We start from the raw sequence: 20,724 nt of genomic DNA, 5'->3' as shown, positions 1-20,724 counted from the left end.
ACACAGCACTCTAATGTGTCCTGCCAGAGAGAGACCGCACCATTACACACAGCACTCTAATGTGTCCTGCCAGAGACCACACTGTCACACACAGCACTCTAATGTGTCCTGCCAGAGAGAGACCGCACAGTTACACACAGCACTCTAATGTGTCCTGCCAGAGACAGACCGCACCGTTACACACAGCACTCTAATGTGTCCTGCCAGAGACAGACCGCACCGTTACACACAGCACTCTTAACGTGTCCTGCCAGAGACCGCACCATTACACACAGCACTCTAATGTGTCCTGCCAGAGAGACACGGCACCGTTACACACAGCACTCTAATGTGTCCCAGGAGACAATGGCACACAGAGTCTGACATAACATAAGCGGACGCATCTCGGGATGTATCACAGACTGTGCAGTGTCCCACAATGCACCTGCATCAGCAATAGGCTCAGAGAGCAGTGGTAGCAGTAGGAGTTGCTGGAGTTGCCAGCCGAGGAGTGACACCACAATGCCGACCTCTTCTCAGTGACCGGAGCCTGGTGCTGCTCTGTAACTGCCAGCCGAGGAGTGACACCACAATGCCGTCCTCTTCTCAGTGACCGGAGCCTGGTGCTGCTCTGTAACTGCCAGCCGAGGAGTGACACCACAATGCCGACCCCTTCTCAGTGACCGGAGCCTGGTGCTGCTCTGTAACTGCCAGCCGAAGAGTGACACCACAATGCCGACCCCTTCTCAGTGACCGGAGCCTGGTGCTGCTCTGTAACTGCCAGCCGAGGAGTGACACCACAATGCCGACCTCTTCTCAGTGACCGGAGCCTGGTGCTGCTCTGTAACTGCCAGCCGAGGAGTGACACCACAATGCCGACCCCTTCTCAGTGACCGGAGCCTGGTGCTGCTCTGTAACTGCCAGCCGAGGAGTGACACCACATTGCCGACCTCTTCTCAGTGACCGGAGCCTGGTGCTGCTCTGTAACTGCCAGCCGAGGAGTGACACCACAATGCCGACCTCTTCTCAGTGACCGGAGCCTGGTGCTGCTCTGTAACTTCCAGCCGAGGAGTGACACCACAATGCCGACCCCTTCTCAGTGACCGGAGCCTGGTGCTGCTCTGTAACTGCCAGCCGAGGTTAATGAGCTGCCAGCAGAGGTCCATATGCTTACAGTTGGCCCCTCCCCCTTATCTGCATAGAACCACCCAGATGCGGTTAATGAGCTGCCGCTTCATAGACTTCATCCATACTGGTTACACTGTATATGACATATAGTGTTAGTCACCTGGTAACAGTCCTCACACAGCGGGCGCCCCTTGTCCTCGTAGTACTGCTGTCCCTGCAGCTGCTGGTCACATTTGGTGCATGTGAAGCAGTGGACGTGATACAAGTGTTCTCCAGCTCTCACCACGGTCTCAGTCTTAGACAGTCCTTGGCCGCAGAGCTTACAGCGGTCTAAGGAGAGCAGGAAATAAAAGCATATAAATAACATATTGTATACCACAATAGCTGGCTACAGCATATGATCAACATCCTAGTCACACTCAGTGGCATCACTACGGGGCTACACCAATGTGCAGGATCCTCCTCCGTGACGAGAGCTGGTGCTGCACTGTAACATCACATGCAGCACCAGGCTCCTATCCCAATAGGCCTAATAAGTGATTGGAACAGGGGGATACATTGCCAAGCAAACATTGTTATTCACCATGGTGACCTGTAATGTCACCTTATATAGGAAATATAATCTTCTTACACAACATTTTGTATTTGAATATATATATAACAAATGTGATCGACGATAAAATTATTAGCAGGTGCCAGCACGCAAAGGGTTAATGAATGAAGGAAACGAATGACTGACTGAACACGCTTAACAGAAAATTAGCAAATTAATCAATTAATTAAATGGAGAGACTGAAGGAATAAATTAAATGGACACGGAATGAATGAGTGAATAAAAAGGGGAGAGAATAAAGTAATAAATTAAATGTGAGGATAATTAGTGAATTCTTAAATGAAAAGAACAAATTAATTAATACATTCAACATGACCCATTACAGGAGGGACAAGATGCTCTGTTTCTGGACATCCATGCCAGCGGCCGTTGCAGATGTGGGAGCACCACCAACTGACACCATAAACAGCACAGTCCAGACTCACTGGCGGGTGTGGCTCCCCTATTTGAATTTGCGACAGTGGTGCAGTCCCACCTCTGCAACTGGCAAGGATGTCCAGGAGCAGAGAATTGTGCCCCTCCTGGAATGGGTCATGATGGGAGGTATGAATTCAATGTGAAGAGAATGAGTGAATTATTAATTAAGTGGAAAGAATTAATGGTACTGGTTTCCTAGAACGGCCACAATCGTTAGTAATCGTGTACCTTAAGTTAAGGTACAAGACTAACGCGATGGACCCGATTTCCTTTGAAATCAGGTCCATTTTGCCGGCAAAGGCAAAATCGCGTTGGTCGCGTGCACTAACATGGCACGCGACGCGACCAACGCGATTTTGCCATAGGGTTCAATGTTAAAATATTTTTAAGGTACTTGTGTATTTTGGCGGCGCCCATCGCATCGCATACCATAACGCATACGATGGTATGCGATGCGACGCGATATCGTACGATAGTGCACGATGGCATACAATTTTGAAATTGTATGCCATTGAACATGGCATACGATGCCATACGATACGATGCGATTAAACATTGTATAAGGTCCTACGACCTTTTCATACCCCTACTATCCACGTCGGCGTGGAGTTGAGAATAGAATAGTGTGGCGAGCGCAGCGAGCCCGAAGCGTGGCGAGCGCAGCGAGCCCCGCGAGGGGACGCGGATACCTGTGAAGCCCGCGAAGGGGCGCGTTTACCTGTGAAGGTATCCGCGGGGCTCGCTGCGCTCGCCACGCTTCGGGCTCGGTGGCTCGCCACACTACTCTATTCTCAACTCCACACCGACGTGGATAGTGGGGTATGAAAAGGTCGTAGGCTGCATACCGCCGCCCCTCGCCGGCTCGCTGCGCTCGCCACGCTTCGGGTTCACGTTTATAGTGGGGGAGTGGCGTGGGGGTGCATTTAACATTGTAAGCACCCATTTGGGTGCTTATACGATTTTTGGTCGTATAGGGGGTCAAAATCGCGTCGCATCGTATGCCATCGGGTGCATGGCATGCGATGCGATTTGTTCGTCTTACGACGGACATCGGGGGCGCCGCCAAAATACACAAGTACCATTTTTAACATTGCAATCGCGTTGGTCTTGTGCCATTATAATAGCACAAGATGTGATGGGACACGATTAACAACATTTTACATAGCAAACAATGGGAAATAGCCCAATATGGGCCATTTCTCATTGTATATGCCCCTGTCATGGCTACCCCCCATTGTGAACGGCACCCCAGGATTAACGCCAACCCGAAGCGTAGCGAGCCCGCGAGGGGCGGTGGTAACAGTCCTCCGACCTTTTCATACCCCTACTATCCACGTCGGCGTGGAGTTGAGAATATAAAGTGTGGCGAGCGCAGCGAGCCACCGAGCCCGGAGCATGGCGAGCGCAGCGAGCCCGTATACCTGTGAAGTTATGCTCGCTACGTTTCGGGCTTGCCACACTTTATATTCTCAACTCCACGCCTACGTGGATAGTAGGGGTATGAAAAGGTCGAAGGACGCGTACCGCCGCCCCTCGTGGGCTCGCTACGCTTCGGGTTGGCGTCAATCGTGAGGTGCCGTTCACAATGGGGGCATTTGAGCCTTCAGGGGGGTTAAAATTGGGGTCTGGGGACAATTTTACATTGAATCCAATGTAAAATAGGGTCCCAGGGACCCTATTCACATTTGAATCAATGTAAAAATCGGGTCCATCGCGTCGGTCGCATCTCATGCGATTTGGTCGCATGCGATGCGATCGACGGAATTTTTCCGACCCGATCAAAATCGGTGTGGCCGTTCAAGGAAACAAGTACCAAATTAATTAATACATTACATAGAGAGACTGAATGATTCATAAATTCAATGGACAGTTTGGGAGAATTAGTGAATTCAATTCAATGGGGAGAATTAATGAGTGAACAAAGCAATTAAATAAAGAGAATTAATAAATGAAATGGAGAATGAATAAATTAAATGGAGAATGAAATGGAAAATGAATGAAAGAAATGGAGAGCGAATGAATGAAAGAAATGGAGAGTGAATGAATGAAAGAATGAAATGGAGAGAGAATAAATGAAAGAATGAAATGGAGAGAGAATAAATGAAAGAATGAAATGGAGAGAGAATGAATGAAAGAATGAAATGGAGAGCGAATGAATGAAAGAATGAAATGGAGAGCGAAAGAATGAAATGGAGAGAGAATGAATCCATGCCAGTGGCCGTTGCAGATGTGGGAGCACCACCAACTGACACCATAAACAGCACAGTCCAGACTCACTGGCGGGTGTGGCTCCCCTATTTGAATTTGCGACAGTGGTGCAGTCCCACCTCTGCAACTGGCAAGTATGTCCAGGAGCAGAGCATTGTGTCCCTCCTGGAATGGGTCATGATGGGAGGTATGAATTCAATGTGAAGAGAGTGAGTGAATTATTAATTAAGTGGAAAGAATTAATTAATACATTACATAGAGAGATTGAATGATTCATAAATGCAATGGAAAGTTTGGGAGAATTTGTGAATTCAACAATGAGGAGAATTAATGAGTGAACAAAGCAATTAAATGAAGAGAATGAATAAATTAAATGGAAAATGAAATGGAAAATGAATAAATTAAATGGAGAATGAAATGGAAAATGAATAAATTAAATGGAAAATGAAATGGAAAATGAATAAATTAAATGGAAAACGAAATGGAAAATGAATTAAATGGAGAACCAAATGGAAAATGAATAAATTAAATGGAGAATGAAATGGAAAATGAATAAATGAAATGGAGAATGAAATGGGAAATGAATAAATTAAATGGAGAATGAAATGGAAAATGAAAGAATGAAATGGAGAGAGAGCGAATGAAAGAAATGGAGAGAGAATGAAAGAAATGGAGAGAGAATGAAAGAAATGGAGAGAGAATGAAAGAAAGAAATGGAGAGCGAATGAATGAAAGAAAGAAATGGAGAGCGAATGAATGAAAGAAATGGAGAGCGAATGAAAGAAAGAAATGGAGAGCGAATGAATGAAAGAAAGAAATGGAGAGCGAATGAAAGAAATGGAGAGCGAATGAAAGAAATGGAGAGCGAATGAAAGAAATGGAGAGCGAATGAAAGAAATGGAAAGCAAATGAAAGAAATGGAGAGAGAATGAATGAAAGAAATGTAGAGAGAATGAATGAAAGAAATGGAGAGAGAATGAATGAAAGAAATGTAGAGAGAATGAATGAAAGAAATGGAGAGAGAATGAATGAAAGAAAGAAATGGAGAATGAATGAAAGAAAGAAATGGAGAGAGAATGAATGAAAGAAAGAAATGGAGAGCGAATGAATGAAAGAAAGAAATGGAGAGCGAATGAATGAAAGAAAGAAATGGAGAGCGAATGAATGAAAGAAAGAAATGGAGAGCGAATGAATGAAAGAAAGAAATGGAGAGCGAATGAATGAAAGAGAAATGGAGAGCGAATGAAAGAAATGGAGAGCGAATGAAAGAAATGGAGAGCGAATGAAAGAAATGGAAAGCAAATGAAAGAAATGGAGAGAGAATGAATGAAAGAAATGTAGAGAGAATGAAAGAAAGAAATGAAGAGAGAATGAAAGAAAGAAATGGAGAGCGAATGAATGAAAGAAATGGAGAGCGAATGAATGAAAGAAATGGAGAGCGAATGAATGAAAGAAATGGAGAGCGAATGAATGAAAGAAATGGAGAGCGAATGAATGAAAGAAATGGAGAGCAAATTAATTAAATGGAGAGAGAATGAATGAAATGGAGAGAGAATGAATGAAATGGAGAGAGAATGAATGAAATGGAGAGAGAATGAATGAAAGAAATGGAGAGAGAATGAATGAAAGAAAGAAATGGAGAATGAATGAAAGAAAGAAATGGAGAGAGAATGAATGAAAGAAAGAAATGGAGAGCGAATGAATGAAAGAAATGGAGAGAGAATGAATGAAAGAAAGAAATGGAGAATGAATGAAAGAAAGAAATGGAGAGAGAATGAATGAAAGAAAGAAATGGAGAGCGAATGAATGAAAGAAAGAAATGGAGAGCGAATGAATGAAAGAAAGAAATGGAGAGCGAATGAATGAAAGAAAGAAATGGAGAGCGAATGAATGAAAGAAAGAAATGGAGAGCGAATGAAAGAAATGGAGAGCGAATGAAAGAAATGGAGAGCGAATGAAAGAAATGGAAAGCAAATGAAAGAAATGGAGAGAGAATGAATGAAAGAAATGTAGAGAGAATGAAAGAAAGAAATGAAGAGAGAATGAAAGAAAGAAATGGAGAGCGAATGAATGAAAGAAATGGAGAGCGAATGAATGAAAGAAATGGAGAGCGAATGAATGAAAGAAATGGAGAGCGAATGAATGAAAGAAATGGAGAGCGAATGAATGAAAGAAATGGAGAGCAAATTAATTAAATGGAGAGAGAATGAATGAAATGGAGAGAGAATGAATGAAATGGAGAGAGAATGAATGAAATGGAGAGAGAATGAATGACATGGAGAGAGAATGAGTGAATGACTGAGCAGGTACCCATGGTGTGCGTCTCTGCTGTGGGCTGTTTGTCCATCTCCCGCATTAGCTGTTGGGTCAGCATTTCCAGCTCCTCCACTTCCTTCATGTTCAGTCCGTGGGACCCGAGGGTCTGATCCTGGAAGAGAAATCACATTTATGAATAAGACAGATCCGGGTTCTTCGTCCTGCGCTATAAAGCGGACATGTCACCCCATTGATGTACAGTATTCAGAACGTTGGATATTACCCCAGCACACCAGTAACATAAGCTCAGCGACACACAGATATGGAGATATGGATGACGCGTTCTAAGCAATAAGGGAATTACTGTCCAGCTAGGACCCTCATCTGTTGGGTGTTTGTAGCACTGGGACACATGCTGTCACGAATTTGTGGAAACCCCAATAGGCGGAGCCTAGGGCGGCAGACTGACCCATGATTTATTCTTCTGTATTCCTTTCACGCTAAATTCCTATCAACGATTCAGTTTAACGGCTGGTAGCAAACGGGCATCTACTGGGGTTAAACATAGATAACCAAATCTACCGGTGTGTAATTATCTAAGGTTAGAACGCTCTATAGGGTTGGCGTATGGCGCATTGAGGTGATGCGATTGGCCATTGAGCAGACGTTGATTAGGAAGGATGGATGGTTGGTTTGGGGTGACAGAGCGGCCTACAATAATTGGGAGGTGTGTGTCACCTGGATAAAGGGGTCTGTGAAAGACACCAAGCTCTAGAACTAAGTGCAGGCTTGAACTCGTTAAGTTCTCGATGATACTAAACAGAGAGGAGGCGTGGGGGGGGGGGGGGGGGGATTAATCCAAGAGGTTTCTTCTCATTTACTGGTTTTCCTGTCCTACAGCTTTTACTAAATATTTTGGTTTTCAGAAATGTATTTATATCATCAGAGAGATGCGTTGCCCTGGGAAACCACACAGCTTGTGATATCCCCGTATTGGGTAAAAGTGTATCCAGAGACAACACTGCCTGATTATATAAAGATATGGCTGAGAAGCACAGACTAGAAGTAATAGGAGCATTGCTAGTTTAGGCTCTACGGGTTAGACCTGTACTCTCTCAGCTGAACCATTGTTATCCCTGAACTACAGATGTGTCCACCTCCATCTACCCTCCATGCAACAGAAGTCACTGTATACACAGCACATGAGCCCTGGGTGACTCCGGAGTCACTGTATACACAGCGCATGAGCCCTGTGTGACTCCGGAGTCACTGTATACACAGCACATGAGCCCTGGGTGACTCCGAAGTCACTGTATACACAGCACATGAGCCCTGCGTGACTGGAGTCACTGTATACACAGCACATGAGCCCTGCGTGACTCTGGAGTCACTGTATACACAGCACATGAGCCCTGGGTGACTCCGAAGTCACTGTATACACAGCACATGAGCCCTGCGTGACTCCGGAGTCACTGTATACACAGCACATGAGCCCTGCGTGACTCCGGAGTCACTGTATACACAGCACATGAGCCCTGCGTGACTCCGGAGTCACTGTATACACAGCACATGAGCCCTGCGTGACTGGAGTCACTGTATACACAGCACATGAGCCCTGCGTGACTCTGGAGTCACTGTATACACAGCACATGAGCCCTGCGTGACTCTGGAGTCACTGTATACACAGCACATGAGCCCTGCGTGACTCTGGAGTCACTGTATACACAGCACATGAGCCCTGCGTGACTCCGGAGTCACTGTATACACAGCAAATGAGCCCTGCGTGACTCCGGAGTCACTGTATACACAGCACATGAGCCCTACGTGACTCCAGAGTCAGTGTGACTCTCACACTGAACATAAGAATGCTGCATATCATTTAAATCAGCAGAAGCTGATTGTGCATTCTGTAAACTCCATTTTGCAAATTCAGTGTGTGCCGTTGTGATCTTCTGCAGATTACAAATAAGATGCATTTTAATGGGAAAATTCACAAAAGTCAGAGTCACACCAGGGCGTCGCGAGTCTACAAGGGTGGTTTAACGGCAAAGGTGGCTAGATCTTTGTGGACACATCTGTATGCCGTTACTATATGAGCTTTAAGGTTGTATTATTGCATTAATTGACAGTCACTGCGCTACTGAAGTTACCATCTAGAATACATGGTAGAAGGCACAATATGAGGTGGCAGAGGGTTAGCTGGTGCCCGATCCGTCTGCAACTTCATGAGCAGAAGAGCCACCAGGAAAACGTAAGAACTTCTGTACTGAAGAACTTAACAGAATGGTCTCTGGGTTCTTCCTCCGCTCAGTGAGGTTTTCTTCTGGTTACAATTATTAGGAAGCCAGACCGAATGGGCCCGTAGAGTATCAGGGTGTTCTTCTGGTCCCAGCAGGATACTGGAGACTCCGCAACCCCTTTATCTTATGTATTTGCTTATTTAACATCACTTACAGGCTCGGAAGGTCGTTGCAAGTTTGGCTGAGGCCCTTTCGTCTGCACGCCGTCAAATTGTGGTTTCTTAGTCGCAAAACTTTCTGGTTTGGATTTTGGGACTGGCGTTCCATTGAATTCTATTCCCTGGCTCCTAGCGATCTCCAAATTCCTGTTGTTCTCGGTCTGGGGGCCCAGGATCCTGCTGTTCTCCTTCTGAGACCCTTCAATCCCAGGCCTGGCTTTCTCAAGCACTTGAGGTCTCTCTCGCTGCTGTGCAAAGTTAAATCCTGGTGCACGGGTAGATGGAGGCACAGAGGAGGCAGGAGGCTCCCCCGGAACAGCCGAAGGCCCTCTGCCAACGGACTGGGGTATTGGGAACTTCTGCTGTGGATGGGCAGGCTCAGCCACAGGATCTATGTGTTTAGGGGAGAATGTGTGCGGAGCAGAAGATTTAGGGGTGAACGTATGAGGGGGAGCAGGTTTCGGAGAAAATGTTGGCGCACTCACCGGTTTAGGGGAAAAGCTTTGCGCGGGTGGGGGGTTAGAGGAAGGCGGTGTCGCGGAGAACGCATAAGGGGCTGGAGCCTTTGGGACAAATGCGGTAGGGGCAGCAGGTTTTGGAGAAACTGCAAGTGGGGGTACAGGCTTTGGGGTAATTGTAGCAGGGGCAGCAGGCTTAGGGCTAAATGTGGAAGGGGCGGCAGGCTTAGGGCTAAATGCAGATGGTGGCGCTTTAGGTGTAAATGTAGAAGGGGGGGTAGGTTTAGGAAGAACAGAAGATAGGGGAGCGGGTTTTGGAGCACAAACAGGTGGAGCTGGAGGTGGTGGTGGAGGAGCTGGAGGCGGACTGACCTGTGAAAAGACACTGAGTTAGTGACATCCCTCAAAAACACACCCCCCCCCCGCACCCTCTCAGATACCCACACAATTGTCACAAAAGACTGTCACCCAATGACCAGTGCTTCACAGTTCTCTACCATATAGTGAGACAGAGAGAGATATATATGTATATCTATATCTATCTATCTATCCACACACACACACACGGACGAGTATTCTACAAGTAGAAGAAAGGTCGGCACTCCGTTGCCCCGAATTAAGGGGTGTGTTTGTCCTGGTGCCTTCTGTTGTGGCGTGCAGCCACTGTAGATAGCAGGCGGGTTGTGGCGGCACTCAGAGACTGTCACGCAGAATTTTAGTGCATAAAACTTTTAATCCTTTTAAAAATAAATTTTAAAGATTAAAAGTGTTATGCACTAAAATTCTGAGTATATATATCCATCCACATTGGACAGCACTCTCCTCCTTGTATGCAACAGCCGGGGTGTCAGTCCAGAAGGTCTAGAGTGTGTGTGTGTGTGTGTCTGTGTGTGTGTATATACACACACACACAACCTATGACCCTTTGTAAAACTACAAAATCCAGCATGCAGTTCTACAACAGGAGATACACACCTTTCCTGCTCACTCTTCAGTATCTAACTTTTGCAAGCCTAAGTCACAGAGAACTGGGGATTGCATCTGTGTTTGGCGAAATGCGTGGAAGGTACTCACTTTCTGTTCGGTATACGCAGTGATGACCCAGTGCTGCGGAGCCAGTTTGTAGGTTTGAGTTTCTACAGATGTGCCCGCCTTGATCTTATGGGTATGGGTGCAAATTTGCTGCCATCTTGCCTTTTTACACCTATGAATTGTGGATGCCTGGGCACATTTGTCATGGGATATTTGCCACATCTGCGTGTAAGCTGAATGCTAGCACACCTGTACTTTACTCTTTTGTTCCCCACTTACAGGCGAGCCCTTACACACGTGGCTTCAATAAGCCATACAGTGCGAAATGCGTGAAAATCTGATTAAGACCCTTAGAACGTAATATGCAAAATATATGTGGTAAGTCATTTACCTGGATGTCCCCGATACCGGTCACACCGCTCGTGTAATCCAGCGGAGGCGGTGATGGGAAGGACTCTTCTACCGGAGGTGGAAATGGTTCTGCAAATTCAGGTGGTGGTGGAGGAGGGAAACTGGAGGTGGGGGAACCGAGGATGTCGTCCCCAAAAGAGGGCGGCGGTGGCGGGAAAGATGTGGTCGGACTCATAACGGAGTCATCGCTGGGTGGGGGAGGCGGCAGGATGAATTCTAGAGGAGACACATGAAATTATATGATACAGTGATGTCACCAGTTCCTAGGTAACGGAATGTAAATAATACAGTGATGTCACCAGTACCTAGGTAATAGACTTTATAGAATACAGTTCCTAAGTAACTGACGTTATATAATACAGTGATGTCACCAGTTCCTAGGTAACTGACTTTATATAATACAGTGATGACACCACTTCCTAGGTAACGGACTATAAATAATACAGTGATGTCACCACTTCCTAGATAACTGACTTTATATAATACAGTGATGTCACCACTTCCTAGATAACTGACTTTATATAATACAGTGATGTCACCAGTTCCTAGGTAACTGACTTTATATAATACAGTGATGTCACCAGTTCCTAGGTAACTGACTTTATATAATACAGTGATGTCACCACTTCCTAGGTAACTGACTTTATATAATGCAAAGTATATTTCAAAGCAACACAAATGTCCAATCCAGAACCATCTGGAAACAACCAGATCTAAACATAGACTTCTACTAAGCAATAAATATTTGATGCTACTTAAACTGTAGAGCGCAACATATTACAGAATAAAAAATAAATAAATCAGTGCTCTTTAATATTTAAGTTGAGATTTCCATAATCCAATTTCAGATATTATAACCCACACATGGGCTGGAATTCTCACACGTCTCTTCTCTGGTGAATTAAATAATGTGAGCCATCATGGGAGTTATATATCGTGTGTTGCTAGAGGGCCGCCTTTATGGTGATTCCCCGGCTTTGGGCAACCGGAGTCCACATGGTATAAAAATGTCCCCAAAAAACTCATATCGACATTTTGCTTTCATTGACTTGTGCATGTTAACTATATGGTGTCAAATAAATAGCGGTTGACGCAGACAGTGTCGACGGATACCATATGCTTTGTATTTCATGGCACCAAGGATTGTATACACCAAGGATAATACAAGCTCAGCTCATACAGGGAGATCAATCCGCTTTCTGCGCTCTAATTCCAAATGAACCATAGAAACGAGGCGCGAATTGGGCCACGGATGGTCAACGAGAGCAAGGGTTACCCAGCAGGAGGCCCTGTGGGCGGATGGAGCAGGAGAAGTGGACGAATGGATCACACCCAACAAGTCCACCAGAGGATCTCATTCGGATAAATAGGAAACTCAAAGGGGAGAGAGGCCAACAACAGCGCCCTCTGTGTGGGACAAGCAGCATTACAGCCTACTGTAAGTGGGAGATTCACCAAATCTTGGTGAGAGATAACAGAAGCTGATTGCTTTCTACTTTCATGTTACATGCGGTGTCTGGAAAATGACAGTTAGGGACGGAATGCTACTTTTCCCACCTGCAAGCTCTGATAAATCTTCCCCTTAAAGAGGTGGAAAACTTGCAGGGACCACATCAGAACGGGATGTGGTCGACAGCAAAGAGTTCAACAGTCAATGAAAAAGGTCGACATACATTAGGTAAACATGTCCAGAAGAGGCATCAGTGCCGATATTTGTGTAAATGGTTTAAATGGGCATGTGCAAAATGGGGTTGTTTTTATTTATCACTGACTGGGTTTGTAAGCTGCACCCCCTTACCGCTAGGCCATGCTGCCACATTTCAGACACCTTCATCCTGTTGTGGATTAGAAGTTGGAAGGTATGGGTGGTTGGGGGCCCAAAGCATATGCTTCCACCTGTGCCTACAAGTCACTAGTTGCACCACTGCCCACCCTGCCAGTCCTGCCACTGCCCAGTCAGTCCCGCCACTGCCCACCCTGCCAGTCCCGCCACTGCCCAGTCAGTCCCGCCACTGCCCACCCTGCCAGTCCCGCCACTGCCCAGTCAGTCCCGCCACTGCCCACCCTGACAGTCCCGCCACTGCCCAGTCAGTCCCGCCACTGCCCAGTCAGTCCCGCCACTGCCCACCCTGCCAGTCCCGCCACTGCCCACCCTGCCAGTCCCGCCACTGCCCACCCTGCCAGTCCCGCCACTGCCCACCCTGCCAGTCCCGCCACTGCCCACCCTGCCAGTCCCGCCACTGCCCACCCTGCCAGTCCCGCCACTGCCCACCCTGCCAGTCCCGCCACTGCCCAGTCAGTCCCGCCACTGCCCACCCTGACAGTCCCACCACTGCCCACCCTGACAGTCCCACCACTGCCCACCCTGACAGTCCCGCCACTGCCCAGTCATTCCCGCCACTGCCCACCCTGACAGTCTTTTTAAGTTTGCTCCTTGTTTCTTTTATTTACGATATTTTTTTCTTCGTGTAACCTCTGCCAATAACACACGGCCGCACCAGCATGTACACATGTAACCTCTGCCAATAACACACATGTCCACACCAGCACGTACACGAGTAAGCTCTGCCAATAACACACATGTCCACCTGTAACCTCTGCCAATAAAACACGTCCGCACCAGCACGTACACGTGTAACCTCTGCCAATAACATATATCCCAGTACAGCAGGTGGCACGTCAGCAGTGGTCCCATCATATCCCAGTACAGCAGATAGCACGTTGGCAGTGGTCCCGTCAAATCCCAGTACAGCAGATGGCGCGTCGGCAGTGGTCCCATCATATCCCAGTACAGCAGATGGCACGTCGGCAGTGGTCCCATCATATCCCAGTACAGCAGGTGGCACGTCAGCAGTGGTCCCGTCATATCCCAGTACAGCATTGGGCATGTCGGCAGTGGTCCCATCATATCCCAGTACAGCAGGTGGCACGGCGGCAGTGGTCCCATCATATCCCAGTACAGCAGGTGGCACGTCGGCAGTGGTCCCATCATATCCCAGTACAGCAGATGGCATGTCGGCAGTGGTCCCATCATATCCCAGTACAGCAGATGGCATGTCGGCAGTGGTCCCATCATATCCCAGTACAGCATTGGGCACGTAGGCAGTGGTCCCATCATATCCCAGTACAGCAGATGGCACGTCGGCAGTGGTCCCATCATATCCCAGTACCACAGGTGGCATGTCGGCGGTGGTCCCATCATATCCCAGTACAGCAGGTGGCATGTCGGCAGTGGTCCCATCATATCCCAGTACAGCAGGTGGCATGTCGGCAGTGGTCCCATCATATCCCAGTACAGCAGATGGCATGTCGGCAGTGGTCCCATCATATCCCAGTACAGCAGATGGCACGTCGGCAGTGGTCCCATCATATCCCAGTACAGCAGATGGCATGTCGGCAGTGGTCCCATCATATCCCAGTACAGCAGGTGGCATGTCGGCAGTGGTCCCATCATATCCCAGTACAGCAGATGGCATGTCGTCAGTGGTCCCATCATATCCCAGTACAGCAGGTGGCATGTCGGCAGTGGTCCCATCATATCCCAGTACAGCAGATGGCATGTCGGCAGTGGTCCCATCATATCCCAGTACAGCATTGGGCACGTCGGCAGTGGTCCTATCATATCCCAGTACAGCAGGTGGCATGTCGGCAGTGGTCCCATCATATCCCAGTACAGCAGATGGCATGTCGGCAGTGGTCCCATCATATCCCAGTACAGCAGGTGGCATGTCGGCAGTGGTCCCATCATATCCCAGTACAGCAGATGGCATGTCGGCAGTGGTCCCATCATATCCCAGTACAGCATTGGGCACGTCGGCAGTGGTCCTATCATATCCCAGTACAGCAGGTGGCACGTCGGCAGTGGTCCCATCATATCCCAGTACAGCAGATGGCATGTCGGCAGTGGTCCCATCATATCCCAGTACAGCAGATGGCATGTCGGCAGTGGTCCCATCATATCCCAGTACAGCAGGTGGCATGTCGGCAGTGGTCCCATCATATCCCAGTACAGCAGATGGCATGTCGGCAGTGGTCCCATCATATCCCAGTACAGCAGGTAGCATGTCGGCAGTGGTCCCATCATATCCCAGTCCAGCAGGTGACACGTCGGCAGTGGTCCCATCATATCCCAGTCCAGCAGGTGACACGTCGGCAGTGGTCCCATCATATCCCAGTACAGCAGGTGGCATGTCGGCAGTGGTCCCATCATATCCCAGTACAGCAGGTGGCATGTCGGCAGTGGTCCCATCATATCCCAGTACAGCAGGTGGCATGTCGGCAGTGGTCCCATCATATCCCAGTACAGCAGATGGCATGTCGGCAGTGGTCCCATCATATCCCAGTACAGCAGATGGCATGTCGGCAGTGGTCCCATCAAATCCCAGTATGACAATAGGTCAGATTCTGGGATATACTAATACATCACCTGCGGGTCCAATTGCCCCAAATCTACGTTGGAGGTACAGGGGGGCTTTTGGGAAACTGCAACTATATCTGCAAGTTTGTACCCCCTTTAGGGTCAACCCCCTATAACAGCTTCACAAACTGCGTACTACACACTACTCCCACGTAATCCTACCAGCTGATGGGAGATGATGGGGGTTGTATTCCCACAATAGCAGAACACTCGCAGGTGCCCGACCCACCCATCTTCCGGCATGAGAGGAATTTTCTCACTTTAAATATAGCAAGATTCCAGGGCTCCACCACACGGACGCCGTCCCGGGTGAGACAGGTGCTGCTACTACGTCTCCAAGTGTGGGGTTTATAGCGAAACAGGAGAACAGAGGCAGCCGAGCAAATAATGACCAGCTGCACTCGATACCCGATGCAAGAGGACAGGCCCGATAGCATAAAGTAGCATAAAGTATCAGATATATGACCCCCCCAGCCAGAGGACAGGCCCACTAACACACACAGTATCAGAGATGTATTACCCCCCAGCCAGAGGATAGGCCCACTAACACACACAGTATCAGATGTATTACCCCCCAGCCAGAGGACAGGCCCAATAACACACATAGTAATCAGAGATGTATTACCCCACAGCCAGAGGACAGGCCCAATAACACACACAGTATCAGAGATGTATTACCTCCCAGCCAGAGGACAGGCCCAATAACACACACACAGTATCAGAGATGTATTACCTGCCAGCCAGAGGATAGGCCCAATAACACACATAGTATCAGAGATGTATGACCCCCCCCCCCCCACAGCCAGAGGACAGGCCCGATAACACACATAGTATCAGAGATGTATAACCCCCAGCCAGAGGATAGGCCCAATAACACACATAGTATCAGATGTGTATTGCCCCCCAGCTAGAGGACAGGCCCAATAACACACATAGTATCAGAGATGTATGACCCCCCCAGCCAGAGGACATGCCGGATAACACACATAGTATCAGATATGTATTACCCCCCCAGCCAGAGGACGGGCCCAATAACACACATAGTATCAGATATGTATTACCCCCCAGCCAGAGGACGGGCCCAATAACACACATAGTATCAGAGATGTATAACCCCCCAGCCAGAGGACGGGCCCAACACCACACATAGTATCAGATATGTATTACCCCCCAGCCAGAGGACGGGCCCAATAACACACATAGTATCAGAGATGTATAACCCCCCAGCCAGAGGACAGGCCCGATAACACATAGAATCAGAGATGTATAACCCCCCCAGCCAGAGGACAGGCCCAATTACACACATAGTATCAGAGATGTATGACCCCCCAGCCAGAGGACAGGCCCAATAACACACATAGTATCAAAGATGTATTACCCCCCAGCCAGAGGACAGGCCCGATAACACATAGAATCAGAGATGTATTACCCCCCCAGCCAGAGGACAGGCCCAATTACACACATAGTATCAGAGATGTATGACCCCCCAGCCAGAGGACAGGCCCAATAACACACATAGTATCAAAGATGTATTACCCCCCAGCCAGAGGACAGGCCCAATAACACACATAGCATCAGAGATGCATTACCTCCCAGCCAGAGGACAGGCCCAATAACACACATAGTATCAGGTGTATTACCCCCCCCAGCCAGAGGACAGGCCCAATAACACACATAGTATCAGAGATGTATTACCCCCCAGCCAGAGGACAGGCCCAATAACACACATAGTATTAGAGATACATTACCACCCCCCCCCCCCCCCCCCCCCCAGCCGGAGGACAGGCCGAATAACACACATGGCATCAGAGATGCATTACCCCCCCCCCCCCCCATCCAGAGGACAGGCCAAATAACACACATAGCATCAGAGATGCATTACCCCCCCCCCCCCATCCAGAGGACAGGCCAAATAACACACATAGCATCAGAGATGCATTACCCCCCCCCCAGCCAGAGGACAGCCCCAATAACACACATAGTATCAGAGATGTATTACCCCCAGCCAGAGGATAGGCCCAATAACACACATAGTATCAGATGTATGACCCCCCCAGCCAGAAGACATGCCCAATAACACACATAGTATCAGATGTATGACCCCCCCAGCCAGAAGACATGCCCGATAACACACATAGTATCAGAGATGTATTACCCCCCAGCCAGAGGACATGCCCGATAACACACATAGTATCAGATATGTATTACCCCCCCCAGCCAGAGGACAGGCCCAATAACACACATAGCATCAGAGATGCATTACCTCCCAGCCAGAGGACAGGCCCAATAACACACATAGTATCAGGTGTATTACCCCCCCAGCCAGAGGACAGGCCCAATAACACACATAGTATCAGAGATGTATTACCTCCCAGCCAGAGGACAGGCCCAATAACACACATAGTATCAGAGATGTATTACCACCCCCCCCCCCCACACCCCCCCAGCCAGAGGACAGGCCCAATAACACACACAGTATCATAGACGTATCCCCCCCCCTCCCCAAGCAAGAAGACAGGCCCAATAACACACATAGTATCAGAGATGTATTACCCCCCAGCCAGAGGACAGGCCCAATAACACACATAGTATCAGAGATGCATTACCACCCCCCCCCCCCCCCCCCCCCAGCCAGAGGACAGGCCCAATAGCACACACAGTATCAGAGATGTATTACCCTCCAGCCAGAGGACATGCCCAATAACACACATAGTATCAGATGTATTACCCCCCCCCCCCCCCCCCAGCCGGAGAACAGGCCCAATAACACACATAGCATCAGAGATGCATTACCCCCCCCCCCCCCCAGCCAGAGGACAGGCCAAATAACACACATAGCATCAGAGATGCATTACCCCCCCCCCCAGCCAGAGGACAGCCCCAATAACACACATAGTATCAGAGATGTATTACCCCCCAGCCAGAGGACAGGCCCAATAACACACATAGCATCAGAGATGTATTCCCCCCCAGCCAGAGGACAGGCCCAATAACACACATAGTATCAGAGATGTATTACCTCCCAGCCAGAGGACAGGCCCAATAACACACATAGTATCAGGTGTATTACCCCCCCAGCCAGAGGACAGGCCCAATAACACACATAGTATCAGAGATGTATTACCTCCCAGCCAGAGGACAGGCCCAATAACACACATAGTATCAGAGATGTATTACCCTCCAGCCAGAGGACAGGCCCAATAACACACACAGTATCATAGACGTATCCCCCCCCCCCAAGCAAGAGGACAGGCCCAATAACACACATAGTATCAGAGATGCATTACCACCCCCCCCCCACCCCCCCCAGCCAGAGGACAGGCCCAATAGCACACACAGTATCAGAGATGTATTACCCTCCAGCCAGAGGACATGCCCAATAACACACATAGTATCAGAGATGCATTACCACCCCCCCCCCCCACCCCCCCCAGCCAGAGGACAGGCCCAATAGCACACACAGTATCAGAGATGTATTACCCTCCAGCCAGAGGACATGCCCAATAACACACATAGTATCAGATGTATTACCCCCCCCCCCCCCCCCCCAGCCGGAGAACAGGCCCAATAACACACATAGCATCAGAGATGCATTACCCCCCCCCAGCCAGAGGACAGGCCAAATAACACACATAGCATCAGATATGCATTACCCCCCCCCCCCCAGCCAGAGGACAGCCCCAATAACACACATAGTATCAGAGATGTATTACCCCCCAGCCAGAGGACAGGCCCAATAATACACGTAGTATCAGAGATGTATTACCCCCCAGCCAGAGGACAGGCCCAATAACACACGTAGTATCAGAGATGTATTACCCCACAGCCAGAGGACCGGCCCAATAACACACACAATATCAGAGACGTATTCCCCCCCCCCCCCAGCCAGAGTACAGGCCCAATAACACACATAGTATCAGAGATGTATCACCCCCCCAGCTAGAGGACAGGCCCATTAACACACACAGTATCAGAGATGTATTACCCTCCAGCCTGAGGACAGGCCCAATAGCACACATAGTATCAGAGATGTATTACCCCACAGCCAGAGGACAGGCCCAATAACACACGTAGTATCAGAGATGTATTACCCCACAGCCAGAGGACCGGCCCAATAACACACACAATATCAGAGACGTATCCCCCCCCCCCCCAGCCAGAGTACAGGCCCATTAACACACACAGTATCAGAGATGTATTACCCTCCAGCCAGAGGACAGGCCCAACAGCACACATAGTATCAGAGATGTATTACCCCCCCCCCCCCCCCCCACAGCCAGAGGACAGGCCCAATAACACACGTAGGATCAGAGATGTATTACCCCCCCCCCCCCCCAGCCAGAGGACATGCCCAATAACACACACAGTATCAGAGATGTATTAGCCCCCAGCCAGAATACAGGCCCAATAACACACACAGTATCAGAGATGTATTAGCCCCCAGCCAGAGGACAGGCCCAATAACACACACAGTATCAGAGATGTATTAGCCCCCAGCCAGAGGACAGGCCCAATAACACACACAGTATCAGAGACGAATTCCCCCCCAGCCAGAGTACAGGCCCAATAGCACACATAGTATCAGAGATGTATTACCCCCCCCCCCACACACACACACACACACAGCCAGAGGACAGGCCCAATAACACACATAGTATCAGATGTACTACACCCCCCCCCCCCACCCCCACCCCCCCCCCCCCCCCAGCCGGAGGACAGTCCCAATAACACACATAGCATCAGAGATGCATTCCCCCCCCAGCTGGAGGACAAGCCCAATAACACACACAGTATCAGAGACGTATTCCCCCCCCCCCAGCCAGAGGACAGGCCCAATTACACACATAGTATCAGAGATGTATTACCCTCCAGCTAGAGGACAGGCCCAATAACACACGTAGTATCAGATATGTATTACCCACCAGCCAGAAGACAGGCCCAACAACACACGTAGTATCAGAGATGTATTACACCCCCCCCAGCCAGAGGACAGGCCCAACAACACACGTAGTATCAGAGAAGTATTACACCCCCCCCCCCCCCCCCCAGCCAGAGGACAGGCCCAATAACACACACAGTATCAGAGATGTATTACCCCCCAGCCAGAGGACAGGCCCAATAACACACACAGTATCAGAGATGTATTACCCACCAGCCAGAGGACAGGCCCAATAACACACACAGTATCAGAGATGTATTACCCACCAGCCAGAGGATAGGCCCAATAACACACACAGTATCAATGATGTATTACCCCCCAGCCAGAGGACAGGCCCAATAACACACATTGTATCAGAGATGTATTACCCCCCCAGCCAGAGGACAGGCCCAATAGCACACATAGTAT

At 48.8% G+C, this 20,724-nt stretch overlaps 1 protein-coding gene across 3 annotated transcripts in view; it reads right to left on the bottom strand.

Moving 5' to 3' along the window:
• ZYX (zyxin) overlaps positions 1 to 20,724 on the bottom strand; it is a 38,365-nt gene that overhangs the window by 4,600 nt on the left and 13,041 nt on the right. For 2 of the 3 annotated variants that reach the window (XM_083149877.1, XM_083149876.1), the window contains exons 3-6: positions 10,941 to 11,176; positions 9,056 to 9,889; positions 6,656 to 6,773; positions 1,268 to 1,437 (exon numbers count right to left, since the gene is read on the bottom strand). In XM_083149877.1, the coding sequence (XP_083006003.1) occupies positions 1,268 to 1,437; positions 6,656 to 6,773; positions 9,056 to 9,889; positions 10,941 to 11,176 (1,358 nt within the window). The remainder of the gene's footprint in view (positions 1 to 1,267; positions 1,438 to 6,655; positions 6,774 to 9,055; positions 9,890 to 10,940; positions 11,177 to 20,724) is intronic. The other variant, XM_083149879.1, reaches the window with a different exon arrangement.

The sequence above is a fragment of the Crinia signifera genome, chromosome 6, assembly GCF_055691185.1.
Source record: "Crinia signifera chromosome 6, ASM5569118v1, whole genome shotgun sequence".
NCBI classification, from domain to species: Eukaryota; Metazoa; Chordata; class Amphibia; order Anura; family Myobatrachidae; genus Crinia; species Crinia signifera.
Note: the sequence above shows the minus strand (reverse complement) of the source record. Positions and strands in the feature narration are given on the sequence as shown.